The sequence below is a fragment of the Phytophthora infestans genome, genomic scaffold (genome assembly GCF_000142945.1).
Source record: "Phytophthora infestans T30-4 supercont1.5 genomic scaffold, whole genome shotgun sequence".
NCBI classification, from domain to species: domain Eukaryota; phylum Oomycota; class Peronosporomycetes; order Peronosporales; family Peronosporaceae; genus Phytophthora; species Phytophthora infestans.
In genome coordinates, this window is record NW_003303754.1 from 3,621,169 (window position 1) to 3,643,160 (window position 21,992).

The following is a 21,992-nucleotide window of genomic DNA, read 5'->3' on the forward strand; positions in this document are numbered from 1 at the left end:
TCAATGTCATGCGAAGGGACAGGCGACGCTGAAACTTCTCGGTAAACTCATTCAAAGTAGATGATATCATTTTTTTCTCTGCTCGCGTAGTGAATAGAGGCCCTCTTTTCTCTACCCTCTATTAGAGCGCTCAGCTGCGCGTGACTCTTCCGACTTTACGTCCGAACAAAATGAATACAAATATGGAAATACAGCGACAACTTCGAGTCAGAATTGCGACGACTACAGTACTTTTATCTACTTTAAATGATCACTTCAACATCACTCTAGCGTATCTTTATCCAGCCTATCACAAGGTTTCATGGGTGGGTTGTCTCCTCACCATTGACACCGAGCTCTAGTATCATTTCTACTTTTACTTCCAAGAGCTTAAGCCCCCCCCCCTCAGAATGAAGGTTTTCCAGCTCCTCGTCATTGCCGCCGCCGCTCTCGCTGCCGTCAATGGCCAGATTTTTCGCTTCACGACCGATCCCCCCACGATGGATGAGTGGTTAGACAGCGCGGACTTACCTTCGGCTCGCCCAACTCATCCAGTAATTACGCCGCCAAGCGACGTCATGGATTCTCTACCGCCTCCATCTACTGACTCTGTTCGGCTGTAGAACGTCCCCCTACGTTGACTGCAGGTAGTGGCGTGAAAAGAGCTGCTCAGCTTGTGTACTTGTTAGTAGAAAGTGCTAGCTCGTAAGCTACGCAATGGAGAATACGAAATTAAAGTGCTAAAGACATGTGAATTCGCCCACCCTGCAATGGAACTTGATTGCGCTTACAGCGCTCACTTAAAAACATTTGGCTTTTATTTTTAGACCCTGCTTCTAAATAGAAACATCGCCGCTTTCAAATCCATTAAGCCATTTCGTGGAGCCGTTTTTTGCTTCACCAACTCTTCAACGCAATTACAATTTTCCAAGTATCCACGTATTTTTTAACGAAGCTACAGCACGCATCTATACGTCTCAAAAGGTGGAATCTACCTCAGCATATCGTGGATGTGAGCCATCACATCAGTTAAGGGGTCGTCTGATCTCGGATGGAGGGTGCCTTCGTTTCGCAGTATTTTTCTTGCGATTTAGCGGGCAATGTTCTCTTTGCATCGCTAAGCTTGCAAACGCTTTCTGCTACTGATATGGAGTCATGTGAATACCTTTATCAATTGAACGTTCTCCTTGAGAGCCCACCGCGTGCGGTGGTATCAACTCTTTCTCTTACAGGTAAAAGCAGTCAGATCATTATTTAACCAATGGCGTGTGAAATACTTTAGTTTTGTAAATGAGATCTAGCGCCGCACGTCCACTACGCGGACGCTTTTGGCATAAAGAAATACAGATCAATCACATTTCTATTGTCTTTACTTTTACCAAGTGTCTTGAGCACTGACAGACTCTTTATTTCGAAGTCAAGTGCAGCCAAGTCACCGCTCGACTTGTACTTGATGAAGTTAGGTCTCCTTGATACCGGTATGCTATTAATACCGGTATCAAGTGACGTTTCCGTGGCGTCGTCTCGACACGTACAAATGTTTATGAAAAAAATCCATAAGATGTGGAAATTTCGTGTTGAGTTTGTGGACATAAATGTTGATATATGGAATTATTATCAGGCTGCTTCCAAGTACAAATCGGGGACCCAGACCTTAAAGTGTTGTTGTTGTTAAAAGCAAATACCGAAGTGAGTAGATTAAACTCAATTAATATGTCCTCCAAACTTTAGTGCTCCTGGCTTTCCACCAGATTAACCGGTTTGGGAACGGTCCATTTTGGAACGTCACGCCGGTTAGCCGAACCGAGCAGAGTCGGTGAATATCAACACTCCCACTCACCGCTACTGCACGTCGTTCCTCTTCTTGATTTCACTTGCTTCGCGAAGGAACGCTAGCGACTTCGTTCCCAGTGCTTTCGTAAGCATGTCAGCTAACTGCTGCTGTGTCGGTGTAGGCCACCTTGATTGTGGAACGGGTTACATTCTCTCGAATAAAGTGGTGACGGATATCCACGTGCTTGGTCCTCGCGTGATATCCAGCGTTGCTTGCAAGTGCAATAGCACCTTGATTGTCTTCCCAGATCTGCGTCGCTCCCACTTGCTCGTGACCCATGTCCTTCAGCATGGCACGTGTCCACAGTACCCCTTGAGTACAAAGGCTTAGTGCCATGTACTCTGCTTCCGCTGAGCTAAGCGCAACCGATCTCTGGTACTTGGACTTAAACACCGCCGGAGCGTTCCCAATCATGACCATGACGCCAGACACTGAACGTCTGTCGTCAATGTTGCTTCCCCAGGCTGCGTCCGTAAACGCTTCTGCCTTGACAGCTTGCGTTCCAAATCCACTCGCTCCACTTTGTAAACGATACCATGATGGCAAGTGGACTTCAAATATTGCAGAACACGAATCGCTGCCTTCCAGTGTTGCGTTCCAGGATTCTCTAGAAAGCGTGACAGCTGCGTGACAACGTAGGCAATGTCCGGCCGAGTACAGGTTGTGATGTACATGAGGCACCCGATTAAGGAACGATGCGGTCGTGACCGTATTTCGGCACGTTCCTTTTCCGTAGTCGGCGACATCATCTTGGACAATTTCAGGTTTGCTGCACAAGGGTTCTCCACCATCTTGGCGTTCCGTTGATTGAATCGTTCCATAATGTCGTCAATGTACCGAGTTTGCTTGATCATCAACGTTCCACATTCTCTATCGTGGTCAATCTCCATTCTCAAAATGAATTTGGCCTCGCCAAGCTCCTTCTTCTTGAATGCGCTCTTCAGGGCGTTCTTGACCTCGCGAATTTCGTCGCGCGTCTTGGCCGCATTGATCATGTCGTCCACATATTGACATACGTACACGAATGCGTTTTTGGAACGCTTGACGTAGACACACTGGTCGGCTCCGCAACATTTGAAACCGTTTTGCAGGAACACGCGATGAATAGTCTTGTTCCATGCACTTGCAGCTTGCTTCAAGCCGTAGGTGGCCTTTAGCAGCTTGCACTTCATGCCTTCAGCATTCTCGAGACCAAATGGAACGTCCATATAAACCAAATCCTTCGAACCACTGTTTAGGAACGCTGTGTCGGCATCCAGTTGCTCCACAATGTAGCCGCACGTAACGCAAACAGCGAGTACAACTCGAATCGAGTTCATATTCGCAACCGGAGAGTACGTCTCAAAGAAGTCTATTCCGAGCTTCTGCTTCAACCTCTGCGCTACTAGGCGTGCCTTGTAACGGATAACCCGGCCGTTCTCGTCACGCTTCTTCGTGAACACTCAGCGACATCTAATGGAACCAGTTGTCGGAACGAGCGTCCATGTTTCGTTCCGGGAATGCGAACTCAGATCTGACTGCATAGCTCGACGCCACTCTCCTGCTTCGTCACTGACAATAGCCTCTGCGTATGTGTTAGGCGTATCTGGAACGCCAGCAATGCTGGCCGCGTACGCCAACACTGCCTCTGCAAGCAAACCATCTTCGTCGATTCTGGCGCGCTTAGGAGATGGCGGTCTATCACTTCCACTTCCACATTTTCATCGTCACCGTTCCCAAGTAGAAGTAACGGCTCACGAGGGCGCGTAGATCGTTCCGTTTCAGGATGGAAGATCATCCGATCCTTATGGAACGATGGAGGCTGCGAATGGAACGTTGCCAAATCCAACCCATTTAACCTGGGTTCCTCCGGCGCGGGTAGCTGCTGTATTTCTGCGTTCCGTTCCGGTTCAAGGTCGTCCATCTCAATGTCTTGAGCAGGCTCCTCTGCTTCTTCCATCGGTTCATCCTGAGCAGGCTGACGTTCCACTTCAGATATTGGAACGATCGTATCATCGTTCCTCGTCACATGGACGACCGTTCCTGAAGCTGGCGACTGCGTGTCATAGATTCCGCCTACCTCACGCTCGTCCAGCTTGGCCGACCGTGTCGCCTTGACCTTCGACGCATCCATGTCGTACACACGATATCCTTTTACGTTCTCAGCGTACCCAAGGAACGTGCACTTGAAGCTCTTGGGTTCCAGCTTCGTTCTCATCCCGTCGTTCACATGAGCGTACCCTTGTGATCCAAATACACGTAGGTGTTCCATCCGTGGCTTCACCTGGAACGACAGCTCGTACGGCGTGACACCAGAGTTTGATGTGTTCGTGGAACGGCTGATGAGATACACTGCAGTACTAACCGCTTCCGCCCACCACTGCATCGACATAGACCTGTAGTGCAGCATGCTTCTTGCCTTCTCCATGATGGTACGGTTCATGCGTTCCGTCACTCCATTCTGCTGAGGGCTGTATGGAACGCTACGCTGATGCACGATACCGTTCCGTTTGCATAGTTCCAAAACTGTCTTGTTCACGAACATCGTTCCATTATCGGAACGAAGACATTTTAGACGTTCCCCCCACTGGGTTTCGTACAATGCTTTGAACTCCTTCAGTTTACTGCCCACCTCGCTCTTGCTCTTCATAAAGTACGCAACGACAAACCTTGAGTAGTCGTCTACGAACGTCAGAGCATATTTGGCACCACCCTTTGAGATCGTTCTCATTGGGCCCATTACGTCCGTGTGTACTAGTTCCATCACACGCGTCGTTCTCGTTAGCGATCGTGACGGGAACGTCGTCACGGTCTGCTTTCCCTTCATACATCCACCGCACAGAGTCTCGTTCCCATATTTCACATGTGGAATACCAATTGTGGAACGTTGAGTCTTCGTCAGCGCGTCCTTGTTAGGGTGACCCATACGAGCATGCCAAAGCTCCCACTCGCTGTCAGGACCGGCGTATTGCACAAAGTGTGTCTCCTCCTGTTGACAATCCAGCAGGAACGCCCTACCGACCTTCTTCCCTGACGCTATCGCAGCGTTCCGTCCCCAAATTACACAACTGGAACGCTGGAACTCCACGCTCATGCCTCGTTCCGCGAGCCTCCCGACCGACAATAATCGTCTATGGAGCCCCGGAATGTGGAGCACGTCCACCATTCGGATTCGTTTACCGTCCAAACCAGTCAACTTGACTGTTCCAGCTCCTGCGACGCGCAGTTTCTTACCAACTGCAATCGTCACGCTGATGCCACTGTCTAGTGCCTCGTACCCAAATAGGTCGTTCCGGTGAGGGGTCATGTGCGCCGTCGCACCACTATCAATCAGCCACCCGGCCGAGCGTTCCCCACCAACTGCAAACACTGCATCGTCTTGACTGCTCTTCTTCGCAGCAGGACAGTCCCGTTTCATGTGACCCACTTGGTCACAGCTGAAACACTTGCCCTTGAAACGAACGTTCCGTTTCGGACCGTTCCATTTTCAATCGTTCCATTTTTGACCGGTCCCTCGGCCGTTCCGGAACTTGCCTGCGCTCCCATTCACTTGGAACGCCTTCTCCGTGGTTTCCTTCTTCTCAAGTCGCTCGTACTCCTTCAACAGCTTTTCCTTGGCCTCGGTGAGCGTCACACCCTTGGCGCTCTCCACGATAGACGAAATGAGCTCGTACTCAACGGGGAGGCTGCTCAGCAGCACCACCAGCTGGCGTGCCTCGTCCATGGGCTCTCTTAGCGTCTGCAACCCGACGATCAGCTCCTTAAACGCATCCAGATGCTTGGCCATAGTCGATCCACTCTCCATCTTGAACTCGTAGAGGCGACGCGTCATCGTCACGTGGTTGTGGAGCGTGGTGCGGCTATAGAACTCTCGCAGCGTTCCTCAAGCTTCTATGGAACGAGTGGCCGACCGAATCTTGGTCTGATGCTGGAGTTCCACACCCTGAGCGATGATGCCGAGCGCCTTGGCATCATTGACGAGCCACGCCTCGGTGATCTCGTTCTCCGGCTTGACGGCTTGAATATGCGCAAGCAGGCCCTTCCTGGCTAGCGTCATGCGCATATTGTACTCCCAGTGAAAGTAGTTCCCACTCCCGAGGAGGACTTCGGCGCGCTTGGTCGTCGTCATGTTTTGGAATGTTCCGGTAGAGTTGAGTGCGGCTGTTAACCTGTTGTTGTTGTTAAAGGCAAATGCCGAAGTGAGTAGATTAAAGTCAATTAAATCTGTCCTCTAAACTTCAGTGCTCCTGGCCATCCACCAGATTAACCGGTTTGGGACCGGTCCATTTTTGAAACGTCACGCCGGTTAGCCAAACCGTGCAGAGTCGGTGCATATCAACAATTTTCCTCGCATTCAGCGCATTGGCAGTTTTATTTTACACTGTAAGAAAAAATCTCTTACGCCGTAAAAGGCCAATTTTCCAAACACTGGCCTACTTGTAGTGTAAATCATTCATTCAGACTGTCCCTAGCTAAAACTGAGGTTGCTCAATACCGACCCAAATACTACATGTGGAAACGAGTGAGTGAGAGACGCCTCCACCGCTCGGATAGTCCATAGATTTTTCCTGGTAGATAGCCTCGTAGTTGTCCAATTCTTCGTGAAACAATTTACGTCAACAAAAGATGGAAGTCTCGCGAATCCTCGTCACAGCAGCCACCCTCGCTGCTATCACATTCGATTCAGCTGTGAGCACCCGTCAAGAGGACTACTTAAGTACATCCGAGGAGGACTCGCATGACGCGTTTAAAGTTATCCATGGCGCAACCAACATGACCTCTATCGCGATGAAAACTGACTCCGCTTCTGGCCCCAACAACGCCTCCAATGCTGCCACGACTGTCTTCTACGGCCGTCATAGTAGCTGCTGCCGTCCTGGGATAAAGCGCTGATAATAATAGTTGAAATAACAGCCTACTGTTGCTGCTGGCTGGTAGCTTTAGTGCAGCCGATGAATTCACATCCAACTCGTTACTTTGAACATTTTAAACTTAAGCTCAACGTTTCGCGTTGATTTCCGCGGTATCTTAGTTATACCGACCTGGAATGCAGGATGGGGCTGACCGTCGTGGAAAACTGTAGCGAAAAGAGCGACGGCTAACGTTACGAATTACCTGACGTGCTAAGTTTTGATGAGCGGCCTCCATTTACGACCCCCCCCCCTCATTTGTGACATCCTGCAGTAGGACAGTCGCCGCGGTTCTTCCGCTTTCGCTGCTTGCTGAGCTGAGTCCTTGAAGGTGTCGTGAATCGAGAGGTCCTCTGCTGCAGGTCCCTCCTGGGCTCATTTGGTGGTTCAGTAACCGTATGCTCTTCCTCTCAACAATACAATATTTGTATTAGTACAGTTTTACTTTTTCAGTTATGCTGTATGAAACCTTCACGACCTTCTAAAAGACTTTTAGTACTGTAAAAGTGCATGTAATAGGCCTGTACTGTAAGCAGTACTGTACCTGTTGTCGACGCATTGAACGTGAATGTAGCCAGCGAAAAACTATTCGAGCCGGAATTGCGATGACTACATTTTATAGCTGTACTTTTCCTTGTCAAACGGACGCGAGATGTCACTTCAACATCACGAAACAGTATCTTTGCCTCGGTGGGGCTCCCCGCACATGCTCTCAAGTCTCATTCTCACTTTTACCTTTGAGCTCATAAGTCGCCACTCCTCCTCTCTCCATTCTCCAGTATGAAGGTCTTCCAGCTCCTCGCCATCGCCGCTCTCGCCGTCGCTGCTGTCAACGGTCAGACTTCAGCTGGTGCCTCCACCGCCGCCTCCGCCGCTGCGGCTACGACGTCTGCTGCGACTTCGACCGCGTCTTCCGCTGCTGCGGACACGGCCGCTGCCACCTCGACGGCCGCTTCAGGCATGGACAGCAGCATGAACATGACGTCCAGCGGCACGACCGACTCGACCGAGGCCACAAGCACCGCTGGCTCGGCTGCTGTCGGTTCGGAGGACTCGGCCACGGAGTCTTCGAGCACCAAGGAGTCCTCGGGCTCGGCGGATGCGAGCGCCTCGGCCTCAGGCTCCAGCGGTGCTTCTCAGATCTCAGGCGCCATGGGTGCAGCCACCGCCGCCGTGCTGGCCGTGGGCACTTACTTCCTGTAAACCAACAGACTGGAAGTCGAACTCGACGCGTATTACCATCGACCTCGAGTACTACAACAACGTCCGCGTCTCACGCGGCGCCGACAAATCGACGTGTATATTGTAGATAACAAAACAGGCCACAACTCTAACGTCGGTCAAATAGATTCTTGTCTTCCGCTTGCAATTCTTTGCAAAGATACTTATTTTCAGTGGTCGCCTTTCACTCAATTCCGCACAAGATGCTCTGATTTGCTTTCCAGGCAAAAAACTCGTCTTCGTTTCCTTAACCTTGACGGCAACTGTGCAAATGTCATGAACCCGCAAAAGAGAAGCTTTAATGAAGGCAATGGGTAAACTCTTTCAAAGGGCAGTGCTTCGCTGACGTGCCGTCTACGTAATCAACCGAATCGCTCCTTCGGTTTTAAACTGTAAGCGCCCAATAACACGCGGTGCTCCCCAGTCAAGCAGAGACAAAAGGCAGTTTTGAGGTCCCGTTTGGGCCCGATCTTGAGGCACAATGCTTTTTTTTCTCGGCGTGCGGGCACCAGAGTCTGGTGCCCGCACGTCGAGCGACAGCAAAGGCGTCCAAACGATGTTTGGCAAACATGGCGGCAGGCACCACACAACAACAATGCCACACCAAAAAGAGCAAGCAAGCAGGGTCAGAACAGGCAACTTCAACAACTCTACGAATTAACGCAAAACGTCGCAGATTACATTTCCACCAATCCACGCGCTTCCCCTCCCGAGCTTTCGTCCAATCACATGCATATAATGAATTCAACCCGACGAAAAGCGAACCCTATTCGGAATCCAATGCAAGTTGTCCTACGTCGCTCGACACCTGGAACAACAGCGGCGCGCACGCCATGCTGCATACCAGCATGGCGTATGGAACGTGGTCTCACCACGTCACCACGTCTTCCTAGTTCTAATGCGCTGGCAGCAATAGTTCATTCTCACTTTTACCTCCAAGTCCCAAAGTCCCCTCCACTACCACCCCCCCACCCCAATCCATAACCATGAAGGTGTTCCAGGTCCTCGTCATTGCCGCCCTCGCTTTCGCTGCCGTAAACGGCCAGGATGCCGCTGCCACCTCGACGGCCGCTTCGACCACTGGCGCCGCTGCTACCACGGCTGCTTCGGGTGCCGACGCCGCCGCCTCCGCCACGACTGCTCCGGGCGCTGACGCCACCACCGCGGCTTCGGGCGCTGTGGACTCCACTGTGGGCGCCTCCAGCACCACGGGCTCTGCCGGCACGGTGGGCTCCAGCACGACGGACACGACCTCGTCGAGCACCACGGACTCGTCGTCCACCACGGACAGCACCACGTCGGGCTCCACGGCCTCGAGCGCTTCGGCTTCGGCTTCGGGCTCCAGCGGTGCTGCTCAGGTCACCATGGGCGCGGCCTGCGCGACCGTCATGGCTGTCGGCGCCTACTTTCTGTAAACTGTTGAATTGAGCTCAGCGAAGTGGCCGAGTGGCTGCTTCAACGAAGTTTTTGGTTTTCTAGCTGCAGCACTGTAAAGCGCAAGCAATAGACGTTTATTTGCGATTCTCATTGACAATTTCACACTTTTACAATGCACCGCTGTGCCGATCGAGATAAACGCAAGTTCTATAGTCCGATCAAAATTTGATGAGCTTGGCTGTGATCGTTGTGACGATGGGAAACTTTCGCGCGGTTGAACATGCACAAGCTTTGTGGCATCTTGCCTAGATCTTGCCAAGAGGGTCATAGACTCTATCATAGACTCTATCATAGGGAACGGGAAAAACTATGGAGCTCGAGCTTAGGGAGCTCGAGATACCCAAATTTAGAAATAGTGCTATTTGATGTACTCAAATGCATTTTGTGTTTTAAACATAGTTGTCAGGTTGGACTTTAATTGAGCTGCCACAATATCAGCACAGCTACATTTGCAGCACGTCCGAGATGACAGTGATGATTACAAGAAGTTCTCCATTGGGGAAGCTTCGGGATTAAAAAAATATACTTATCACTTCTCTTCTTCAAAGTCAGGTTTAATTACAGTCATTTAGCTGTCCTAACGACCACATTAATACTAGTCAAAGCAGGACATTTTTTTAAAACTTTTTTTGGCTGCATGAATTCCATTCATTTATTTAATGAGCTTGGGAGGTAGACTGTTCTATAAAATGCAATACGCTTCGACTCGATGCTGCGGCATTGCTGTATACCAGACCTGTTCTCCGCATAAGTGCCTCTCCTCGTCCACGGACCACTTCGTAGGTTTAGATAGCACTAGAGTAGTCTATTATTCTTTCTTGTGGTATTTGTGTATCTTAGCAGTCTATGAGGGTATGCAGCATTTGTTACGTAGTCGATGAGCACTTTGCGTCGTTGGAGAGGTCAGACCATTCTTCTATAGAGGTTAGTGGATGAACGGGATAATACTACTTAAGTTTCTACCAGGGCTGCTGTGGCTGATGACAAACACCATTAACCCTTAGACAAACACCATTTACAAAAGAAAATCAAGGAAAGCTCCAGATTTCCTACAGAGCTATAGGTATACAAGAGCGAAGCGCCTTATAAATGCTTGCTACGGTGCAGGATATCCTAAGGCGCTCCGCCGAAAAATCTAGGAAGCGCACTATTAAAGGCCCATGGCTACTTGTAAGTCAGCGAAACTCAACACTACACGATTAAGTTTTCATGTGTCAGCGTACGATTTGTTGGTCTAGCTCGCATTCAAGAGCTCCCTAAGCTCGAGCTCCATAGTTTTTCCCATACCCTTTTCATTACTACAGTACAGTACTAGGAGTAGTATGTAGGCTGCCTCTCTACAATACATGTAGCGCGCTATCCATAAAAAGACCTCACGTAGAACAATGCAAGTTTTACTTAAAGAACATATAATATATGTTTTCAGAATCCTTTACGGGTACTTCTAGTAGAAGTTCTACTGTAGAGCGAATCATTTCGCCGCTCGGAACACCTGAAATGCACGAAGGCGAGACCTATCCCGGCTTGGTGCCACCCTGGTGTGTCCACACGGATCGCCTCTACACCAGGAAACCATGTTGCCCTTTAATGACGAGAGAGACACCGACTTGCCAATGGCAAGTTGGGCATGCGGCATCTCCCACGTGTTTCGCTTGGTCCTATCCACGTGCCCCCTCGCTTTTCCTGTTCTTCAGGTGTCAAGAGGATCTGCGCAGCCACAAAGCCACAAGTTGATGTGGTTCGTATGGCACACAAGAGAGAGGCGCACAAGAGCTCCGTATCCTACAGCGTCGCCTACTTCGCTCGACGTTCGAGCGATGCCCGACGAGCTCCTCATTCCGATTTTCACTCTCAAGCGCTCAAGTCCCAACCGACTCTACCTAAACTACCTACAACTATGAAGTTCGTCCAGGTCCTCGTCATCGCCGCCATCGCCATCGCCGCTGCCAACGGCCAATCTGCCGCCAACACCGCTCCAGTTGCCACCCCCGCTACCGGACCGACGACGACGGGCTCTGCTGAGACGGCCACGGGTTCGGCTGCGACCGCCACGGGTTCGGCTGCGACCGCCACGACCGCCCCGGCCACCGGCGCCACCACCGATGCCACTACGGCTGCTTCGGGTGCCGTTGACCCCGCTGTTGGTGCCGGCAGCGCTACGGCCGACACGACTGTCGGCTCCTCCAACCCGACGACGGACGCCAGTGCCACCACCTCAACTGACAGCTCGTCGACGCCCACGACCGATTCATCGTCGTCCGAGACTGCCTCGAGCAGCTCTGGAAGCTCGACTGACGCTTCCGCCAGCGCCTCAGGCTCGAGCGGCGCCTCGCAGATCACCATGGGTGCTGCCTGCGCAACCATCATGGCTGTTGGTGCTTACTTCTTGTAAGCCGATTGCCTTGTTGAAGAGCAAATTTAGGTGGGGTATAGTTGCTTCTGTTAATAAGAACACACTTTTTTTTCCGTTACCGATTTTTTTCCAATCACTGGCATCACTTGACAAGTAGTAGTGAAATTTAGATATTAGTATTACTAAACAACTTCGGTGCTACTACGTCGGGGCCCGACTCGGGCTACTACATACTTGTATTACTGTAGTAGTACTACAGAGCTTAAGCGACGGTAAGCTTAATGTTAGGTAGATTTTGGAGCCTTTAAGCCAAATACCGTCAGTGTCATGCTAATGTAACCGATTTGTTAGCTTTATTTTTCTAGCCACGGCTGTAGCGATAATTGACTCGTGTATCGATGCAAGCCCGTGTTGGTACGCTGATTCATACTTTGAAGCAATCCGAAGTTAAATTAGACAGAGAACCATTCCTTTCAGCATGAGCAACACGCCAACTATAACGAAGGAAAACAAAATGGCAGCCATCACACCCACGATATACACAATTTAACATCATCCAACAAACATCCTCCTGGAGTACAGTATACTGACCTGGGCTCCCGATAATGGCATTAATCGCATTTCAAATTTCGAGATTATGCATTTGAATCTGAGAAACCTGTCCATGCATATTGACCATTAATGGAAGCCAATTGTGATGAACTTTACTTACAAAAACTAGTATTAAAGTATGACGGCATAAATTTTGTTCCCAAACATAAAATAATATACATTAATTGTTGTACTTAGGCATTACAATTGGGGGTTTATCGCGAGCCCTCACTACAGTTTTACCAGCTGCTAAAGCGTTAACGATAGCACCGCTAGGATGCAACTGAGGAACTTTGATTTAATACGATGAGGTCCATGCCTGCTTTAGCAAAGTCGGGTATAAATCTTTTTTAGTGACGGGTGGTGTTTAAAACACCAAGAGAAGAGAGATAGATCTATACACCAAAAACCGATATACAGAGAATGCGCTTAGCATGGCTAAGTTAGCCGCCGAAGCCGTACAGGGTGCGTCCCTGGCGCTTGAGGGCGTACACAACGTCCATGGCCGTCACGGTCTTGCGACGTGCGTGTTCTGTGTACGTGACCGAGTCGCGGATGACGTTTTCGAGGAATACTTTTAAAACACCGCGAGTCTCCTCGTAGATAAGGCCGGAGATACGCTTGACACCGCCACGGCGAGCAAGACGACGGATTGCCGGTTTGGTGATACCTTGGATGTTGTCACGAAGAACCTTACGATGACGCTTAGCGCCTCCTTTACCAAGTCCCTTGCCGCCTTTACCACGTCCAGACATAGTTCTTGAGAAGAGATGAGGAGTTAATGTGTAGCCAAGAAATTGGTGAATGAGAACGTCTCCCACCAAACAAGATAACCTGCTGGTTGCTGCTATTCCGCAAAGCGCCTCTGGATATTTATATCCAGAGGTGCTTGCGGGTGACCACCTGGGTGCCCTGGCCGTAACATAAGCACAAAGGTTTTCGGGTAGCCATACAATTTAGCCATACCCACCCGATGGACGCATCATATGCGTATTGCAAGCTTTACTATGCGTAGAAACTTAAAAAAAGTATTTTTAAAGGTAACCCAGCATTTATCGTAACCACTACGACCAATAATACTCTAGCAAACTTCGACCCCGTTCCATACCCTCGCTTCCGGTTGATTCTATTCGACCGTGAAAACCGCTTCAGAATGAGGACTGTTACGTACGGTACAGACCAAATAATTTCGTATCGTTAAGAAAAATGTGTGGCGAACACCACGCTAAGGTTTAAGTTAGACAGCTTATAAAAGAGCGGTTTGCATCAGTGTAATCGTCGATCGCTTTTACTATTATAGGGCATTTATTGAATCAGGGTTGGAGGAGTTACAGTCGGCCAAACAGGCACAGAGACCTCGGTGGTAGGATAAGAAGCCGGACGCTTAGCTCGCGTAACATGAATGTGGAAGAGTTGGCTTGCAAGCTGCAGCAACAATGATAAGATGTTAGCGTGTATTAACCGATATTACTTTCGTATTTGAAATGACAGATCTTTTTTTCCGGTTGGTGCTGGACGCTTAGCTCGCGTAACATGAATGGAAGAGGTATACAGGCAGTCGCCGGGGGAGGGGGGCAGTCGTCGGTGATTGATATGATGGAAGCGTATAATAACGGGTGTTAATTGTGTTTTTGAATAGACGGATCGTCAGTCCCCGGTTGGTGCTGGACGCTTAGCTCGCGAAACATGAAATTATTGGGCCTTTAATTGTAGAATCACGCCACTTTTTTTTTCCTTTTCACTACCGGTACAGGATTGGCCTTCCCTCAAATGTTGTATTGCTCTACCGAGTTGAACATTCCCTCCAGCCCAATTTCCTAGTTTTGAAAAAAAAAACATTTTGTTGATGTTTTTGCGTCCTCCAAATTTTGAACGACCCTAACACCAAGGAATTTAAAATGGCAAAAAGAGTTCGCAAATTTATTCCCCGCCTATTAATAACACTGGATCGGCGTATTTAATACGCATCGTGTCCCTGTGAAGCCCTTGCCTGTATGTATACACTACCCCGAGTACGTTTCACATTGCGACGCATATTCCACGCTATGGCACACTTATCGTATAATTGGTGTATCTATACTGTGCGTGTCGGTCAATATCTGACGCATTTTTTAATCCGCATTCTAGGAACCCACCTACCCACCCACCACGAGCTTATTATTCTCTCTCTGGACCTCTGGACTTGAAGGCGTCGGCCCTTGCTGCTCGTGCCATTTGTCCTGTCCATGGGGGATGACAGGAAGAGATTTGAAAAGGCACGTTTTAACCTATTAAAAGGCGCTTTTAATTTTTTAGCTACTATAACCCCTTGGTTCCCGATATCGTAACTTACGACATGACTCTTTTTTTATGTCGTAACTTACGACATAACTGGAAAAACATTAGAAAATGGCTCAAAAATGGAAATCCTACTTTAATCAAGTCATTTAAAATCGATAAAGCTCAACCGGTAAATGAGAAAAATCCAAAAACGAGCCAGGGATCAGGAGCGCGCGGAAAAGATGGGATACGCGGGAAAGTATCCAGTTGCCACTCAGTGGCCCACAGCCCATTACAGAATTTGCTCGATGGCTCGCATCCGGCCTGGAAAACGAACCAAAACAGCCGCCGTTGCTGCGGTGGCGCGCAACATTGACTTTGGCCACTTTTGGCGACAACTTCGAGCTGTGGGATGGAAGTACAAGCGACCAACCGGGATACAAACTAAAGGGAAGTACGTAAGTGCAGATGGTTCGAAGATGTTAGTTGGAGAGGAGGCTGTGGTGGCGTATGCATTAGAGACAGGAATATTGGATGAACAGGAGAGCGCAGAGGAAGCCAACGCTGCAGACGATGAGGTCGCTGTTGACGTAGTAGCCGACGATGACGAGAGCGCCGCTGCCTCTGCTACTGAAGACGCCGTCACTTCCAGTAAAGACGCCGTAGATAACTGTTTAGAGGACGTACGTGCGTCGCAGATCGATACAAGTGCTGAGCTGTCACAGCAGACCATGAATGATCTGTTTGGCACCCCAAGCAGCTGCAATAGCTCTGAAGTCGAGCTTTCACAGGCAGCAGTTACTCGGGCTTTTAATTTGTCGCCCGGAGAGCTTCGAGACGCAGCGACAAACCTGCAGTTTCTGTCATCTGGACCCGAGGGTGACGCTCAGTCGGATGCTGGCGCTGCTTCTCCGCCTGACAGTCCAGTGCCCGCACAGCCTATAACTGTGCCGACCGCCCTACCTGTAACTGTGCCCGTCGCCCAACCTACACGTGAGCCTGACGCCCAACCCGTACGCGAGCACGCTTCCCAATCTGTTCGTGTGCCAGCTACGCCGACCTGTCCTGTCCTACGCCCCCGTCATCCTGTCAAGAAGATTGTAAATTTTGTTGCTGACGACGAAGACCTGAGTGACTACGAGAGCTTTAGCTCTGGAGACAGTGATGACGACATTGAAGAAGACAATGATGACGATGATGGCAACTATTGTGAAGTACCTGAAGAATTGGATGAGCTGTCAGAAGATGACGCTGTGCCAATGGACGCAGCGTTCATTGACTCACTTCAAGTAGGCAGCGATGCCCTCAACAGTCAAGCCAAGCAGCAACGTGAGGACGCGTTACGTTCAATGGAGTGGTCTCCAGTCACTCACGAGTTTGAGGAGGGTGTCGAAGCGTACTCTGGTCTGAATATGGACGAGGCACGACCGGTCGCTGAGCTACTAAACGTTTGCCACTCTCCACTACTTACATTCTTTTACTTTATGCCCAAGTCGCTATGGGTCAAGATAGCTGCAGAGACGAATCGGTATGGTCTTCAGCAAGTCACCAGACGTGCAGAAAGAATTCATGCAAAGCAACACGATCGGAGAAAGGAGACGGTTAAGCAGATTAGTCGGCGTTTGAAGGCAAAGCCGGGATACGAGACGCACGAGATCTTACACATGATAGGTCTCCTGATTGCGCGCATGCTCTGCCCGCAAAAGCGACGTTTTGCCGCTCACTGGTCGATGGTGGAGGACGGGGCCGTTCCTGCAGGTAATTTTGGAAGGTTCATGGGCCGTAATCGATGTCAAGACATGTTGCGCGACTTGCACTTTATGGACAACGAGGCGGAGCGTACGCGAGACAGGCTCTGGAAGTTGCGAATGGTAGTCGAGACAATGCAGAATCGTTTCTTGATTGCGTGGACCCTCCCGGCAGTGTTCGCGTTTGACGAGGGTGTTCTGCCTTCTACTTCTAAAAGAAACACGACTAGAATGTTCATGCCCGATAAGCCTCATCGGTATGGCTCGAAAATGTTCATGGTGTGTGATTCAAGGACCGCGTACAGTCACAGGTTTGGTTTTTTCTACTTACGTCATAAGTTATGACATTAGATTGGTTTCTCACCAATTATGTCGTATGTTACTAGATTTGAGCTGTATGCGGGCAAAAGAAGAGATGGAGAGCATTCAACATTTGACCATAAGACCGGTGCGGCTGCAGTCGTTAGAAATTTGAAGACAGTGCTTGGCCCCAACACCCGGCTCCCCTGGCACGCAGTAGTTATCGACCGCTTCTATTCGTCAATTCTACTTGCTATCGAGCTACTGGGCATGCAGGTGTACGTGATAGGCACGATAATGACCAACCGGCTTGGATATGATGCAAATGTCAAAGAGAAGCGCAGGTCACGTCCAGCAAGCGTTCCCCGCGGCATGTTCACGTTCTCTCGTTCTGTCGCCATTCTAAATATGGTTGCATTTCACTGGTGGGACCGGAAACCTGTGCATTACCTGTGCACAGGCTCGGCAATGACAGAGACGACTATTACACGAAACATCAAGCGCGTTGGTACAATTACCGTGCCCTGCCCGGCGGCTGTAACCGACTTTCAACGTTGGATGGGCGGAGTTGATGTCCATGATCAACTCCGCCTACAAAAGTACTCTTTGCAGAAGTCTACGAAGTTCAAGAAATACTACAAAAGCCTTTTTTAGGCTTCGTAAATTTGGCACTTGTAAATGCGTTTATTTCGCACAAAGAGGCTGCACGTATCGCTGGAACACCGGTGATGAAGCGAGGAGAATGGTTCGGAGTCCTGCAAAACCAATTACTGCAGCTGAAAGTGGAGGACTTCGCTGGTATTGTTGCAACACCGACACCTAGCAGCCAGAAGCGGAAGCGCCCCCAACTACGTCTGACACATGCTGTCGAACAGGCCGACGACTGGGTGACCGTTACGGGCATTCAGAAGCGTCGCCAGCGATCTTGCAAGGTGTGTGCCCTGTTGCGCACGGATCGAAAGAAGAAGTCGTTTGCTACAACTTACTTTTGCGAACGCTGTTCTATTGACGATGCAAAGTGCTGGCTGTGCAGCAAGATACGACGTCAGTACAAGGGTGTAGCTAAAACGTGCTTTGAGATCTGGCACGACGACTTCGACTGCGGCCAAAACATTCCTGCAACACTGGGAAAGAGAGTTGTCTTGCGACGCCCGGGGAAGAAGGCAGGTGTGCACAAGAAGACCCGTCGAGAGTTGCGACTTCGTGAAGATGAGGAAGACGGCGGTGATGAACATGAGAGTGAACAAGAGTAGGCTTGCCAGCGTGACATCAAAAGAGTGTGGGCGCTTGTCATGTCGTAATACACATTTCCTCGAGCATCTGTACTTTTTGTTCTGTCTATTCTACTGATCTGGATTCATAAAACAGCTCTATGCACCACTTTTTCCCCGATATGTAGCAGATCTTCCCGCTGTACTTACTAATGTGGGGCAACTTACGACATACAGTGTTTTCTGCTAGCTACTAAGTAGTATAACTTACGACTTCTGAGAGAGCAACCTGTCAAAAACTTATACACCTATACGCACGTCGAACATATGCCACATACAAACAAGTAGTGACATGGACATGTCGTAAGTTACGACATTATTTATCTCGTTTTCGATACACTTCGCCGGGAACCAAGGGGATAATGAATAAAATAGTCATTTTTCATGTAATGGACTGGCTCCTAAGGAGCTGTTCGGCGATCTTCAATTGGCTGGACTCTGTAGAACGCTGTAGATGAAGTAGAGAAGGCTGCTGGTCTCAATACTTATGCGCAGACAAAATCGATTATGTGAATTTACCGAAGTTTTTAGTGGAGGATCCGATGTGTAGAGTGAGAACAAAAAGAGCTATATTGGTGAGTCTGGGGAAAAGGCTCCTAGCTCCACCGGGCCTAGAGTACAAAGAACTTCAATGACGCTGTTTTATAGTCTAATATCCTCCATTAAGTGTGATTTTTAAGTTTTTTTTATCGATGCGTATATAGCAAATGAGCGTGACATCATCCTTCCGTTCAGCACGTTGCCTATTGAATCAGTAGCAACAGAAAACGAAGACTATCATCTTCCCAGAATTTCGTTTCTTTTTTTACTTTTTACAGTGTACGATTACCCTCTTTTTCGGTTAGTAACCATGGCTCGGCATAGTTAGCTGATGTGATAGTAGTACTAAGTAGTTTACTGTAGTACAGGTTTTCAACTTCAGCTGAAAATCTACGATAATATCGTCTTCATATTCTATATTATAACCTGTAAAACATATGACAGGTGAAATCGACCAAGAGCGATATATCCTGTATATCGAATATGGCAGGTGAGTAGACAGTGCATGTGTACATGCTTTGATACATACACTTCGCGAAAATTATCGACTCAGTTTGTCTTAATGGGATGCAGCATTCACCCCCCCCCATTACGGTCTACACAGGCGCCACGATTTTTGTTTGCCACCCACATTGAACAATTGGCTGCGTTACAGTAACGGCGCGATGTTTCAATCCAACAAGTAAAATCGGAGAAGGTATAGCAGTTTAAGCTGTTGTTGGCCCCCTTTTTTACGATGCACATTGATTTAAGAGCAGTAAAAGAAAATTGTGATTTGTACCCAAACTGTTTTTTTTTACGTTTGAGAGACATTCACAGTTTTTGTCGCTTGTATCAATCAAAAGTATTGATTGGCTGGCTTTAAATTTTCGCGAATCAAACTAAAAACTTTTAAAGAAAAAATATTGGTCTAAAACCCGGTCATTTTGATCGCGCACTTCAAAATTGTTCAACACTTCCATATCTCAGACTGTGGCCTCCCATTCGATGATAATGATTGGTTTGAAGGATGCCAACATTTTCGCCCTCTGCCTACTCCAGGTAGTGAGTTCTTATTCTTCATTTCGCCAAGGATGCCACGGAAGACGGAATCCATATTTCGAAAAGTGCTCCAATGGCACCTTCAGGACGGATCGCGCCAAGTGCTATTACTGAAACAAGGATGTTTTAGTCACACCGAAAAACATGAAGCCGCAGTTAAGCATTTGCATCGTCCTGCCAACCAGCCTTGGTCGCTTCTGAAAGTGTATACAGCGCCGGCATTAACCGCACGGGTCGAGCGCCAACACAAACTCGCAAAGCGAGCTCATACTGCTGTAAGAAATCGCGCGAAGGCGAAGCTCCAGAACAAGTCGCGGTGGGGCACAACACCGCAGTCGCGAATCTTAAGCCGAACGAAAAGCGGCAGCGCTTTGAGAAGCGGATGGTTGCTGAGTATATCGGAGGGGATACGATCGACGGAAACACGGTAGACGTAGCTGAGGACGCTCAAAGCTATCTCACCAATGCTGAATGGATGGAGCAGTATATCCTGAATGCTGCACTAGGCCCAAATTGACCCCATTGGCGCTCCGTGAAGTACTGCTCTTTCCGGCTTCCCTTGAATAAGAGCGTACGATGCTGCTGATACGGATCGTTTATTCCAGATCGCTTTTCAACTTCAACTTCAACTTATTTCTTTTACGAGAGAATTGGGCTGGTAATGCTTTTGAATTTTTACCGTATCTGCTCTAACGATCATATACAGATAAGATACGCTCGGACGCCCCCTATCGGCGTCCAGATTACGAGTTGGCCCAGATCACACGGGTGATAGCGGATCTATATGATTGGATACGCGTGGCGTATCGAAACGATGAGGCTGACGCGCCTATCGTCAAGTTCCTAGCAGCAGGAGCGAACGCGAAGCCCGACTGGCTTTCGTAGCGAGAGCGTTCCCAGCTCTACCGATATGAGTTGAATGATGGCCTCCTCTATTACCGGACCGAGCTAAGAGAACCTCCACAGGCGGTCGTACCTAACGACGAGGATATGAAGTTTGACATCCTCGCGGAGGCGCACGATGCGCCCTCCAGCGGCCACTTGGGCCGCGAGAAGACCTTCTTGTCGGTCTCTCATGCTTTCTGGTGGACCGACATGTACAAGTTGGTCACCCGGCACGTGTAGGCATGCGAAACATGTCAGCGGGCTAAACCCGCAGGGCACCTCCGTTACAGATCCTGCCCGCTCCGGCTGGCTGTTGGAAGTCGATGAGTCTTGACTTCATCTTTGGGCTTCCCGCCGACGGACACGGCAACACAGGAATCTCGGTGTTCGTGTGTCGGCTGAGCAAGCTGGTACATCTTGCTCCGGTTCCCGTCACTGTAACGGGCGAACAAACCGCAAGGTTGCTCGTCGATGGCGTGTTCCGCTATCACGGTCTCCCGGAGACGATTGTCTCGGACCGAGACCCGCGGCTCACGGCTGCGTTCTGGAAAACGCTGTTTCCTTTACTGGGAGCTTGTCTGCAGATGTCCCATGCGAACCATCCACAGACAGACGGCCAGAAGGAGCGCGTCAATCGAGTGCTCGAGGACACTTTGCGCAGTGCTTGCGCGGGAGACCCACTTACGTGGTCGATGCAGCTCCCAGTTGTTGAGTTTGCGCTCAACAACGCGGTGCACGCGTCCACGGGCTCACGCCATTCTAATTAAATGGCTTCCATCACCCCAGAGGGCCTCTCACTCTTCGAGGAGAAACTGCATCCTCTATTCTAAGTATCGGGCAGAGAGGCTCGGAAAAGCTTTTCCTTTTAGGTCTCAGATGTGAGACTGGTTTCGTTGCGGAAACAAGTGGAATCCTTTGTGAATACCAAGCTGAGCGTGATCAGCAGGGTCCGCGATGCCATGGCAGCGGTCCAGGACAGACAGACGAGGTACTCTGGCAAACATGGAAGAGGAAACTTAAGTGTGTTGAAGGTTGGTGAATTAGTGTTATTCGACACGAGGAACCTACTATTAGACACTGTAAGCTCTATCGGCATCAAGCTAAAACACCACTTCATTGGACCGTTCGCAGCCCTGGCCAGGCATGGTGCGTCGTAATCGACCTACACAAGTCAATGACGACGCACCCGACGTTCTACGTTGGATGGCTTAAGCGGTACCATGATCCGCAGGGGGTTGCTGACTCGCAGACCCACCTTGGCCCAACTCCGCGAGGCGAGGTCCGACCACAGACGTCGACGAGGGTGCCGGAGCAGGCATCCAAATCTCGGGCTCAACAGTGAGACTGCGGTCGAGATCGTACACCGGAGGGGTCACGTACGAACGGACCCCAGAGCCAGACGCCGTTCGGGTAGGTTATGACTGTTTTTAACTCAAATTTATAGTTGAGATTCAACACATTCGGAGATCTCAGATACATGAAGACCTATTATTAATGTTGCGTCTACTCAGTTTAGTTACACACCATATCAGCACGTCGGCACGATGTATGTGGCTATCACTGACTAATCGATTGGTGCTCTGTAGTGTACATGACATCAGAAAGACACTGTATTTCTGCGGTATGACGTGAGTAAGAAGTCCA

The 21,992-nt window shown here is 49.5% G+C and overlaps 3 protein-coding genes across 3 annotated transcripts; 2 read left to right on the forward strand and 1 right to left on the reverse strand.

Moving 5' to 3' along the window:
• Positions 1 to 7,482: 7,482 nt before the first annotated feature.
• Positions 7,483 to 7,905, forward strand: PITG_04385 (putative GPI-anchored acidic serine-threonine rich HAM34-like protein; the record flags this gene model as incomplete). Its single annotated transcript, XM_002905970.1, has 1 exon — positions 7,483 to 7,905. The coding sequence occupies one exon, from the start codon at positions 7,483 to 7,485 to the stop codon at positions 7,903 to 7,905; it is 423 nt and encodes a 140-aa protein (XP_002906016.1).
• A 3,352-nt stretch (positions 7,906 to 11,257) lies between these two features.
• PITG_04386 (HAM34-like putative membrane protein) lies at positions 11,258 to 12,100 on the forward strand (the record flags this gene model as incomplete). Its single annotated transcript, XM_002905971.1, has 2 exons — positions 11,258 to 11,748; positions 12,079 to 12,100. 2 exons carry the CDS (start codon positions 11,258 to 11,260, stop codon positions 12,098 to 12,100), a joined length of 513 nt encoding a protein of 170 aa, XP_002906017.1.
• A 550-nt stretch (positions 12,101 to 12,650) lies between these two features.
• On the reverse strand, positions 12,651 to 13,074 carry PITG_04387 (histone H4; the record flags this gene model as incomplete). The annotated part of the gene is made up of 1 exon (XM_002905972.1): positions 12,651 to 13,074. The coding sequence occupies one exon, from the start codon at positions 13,057 to 13,059 to the stop codon at positions 12,748 to 12,750; it is 312 nt and encodes a 103-aa protein (XP_002906018.1).
• Positions 13,075 to 21,992: the final 8,918 nt, after the last annotated feature.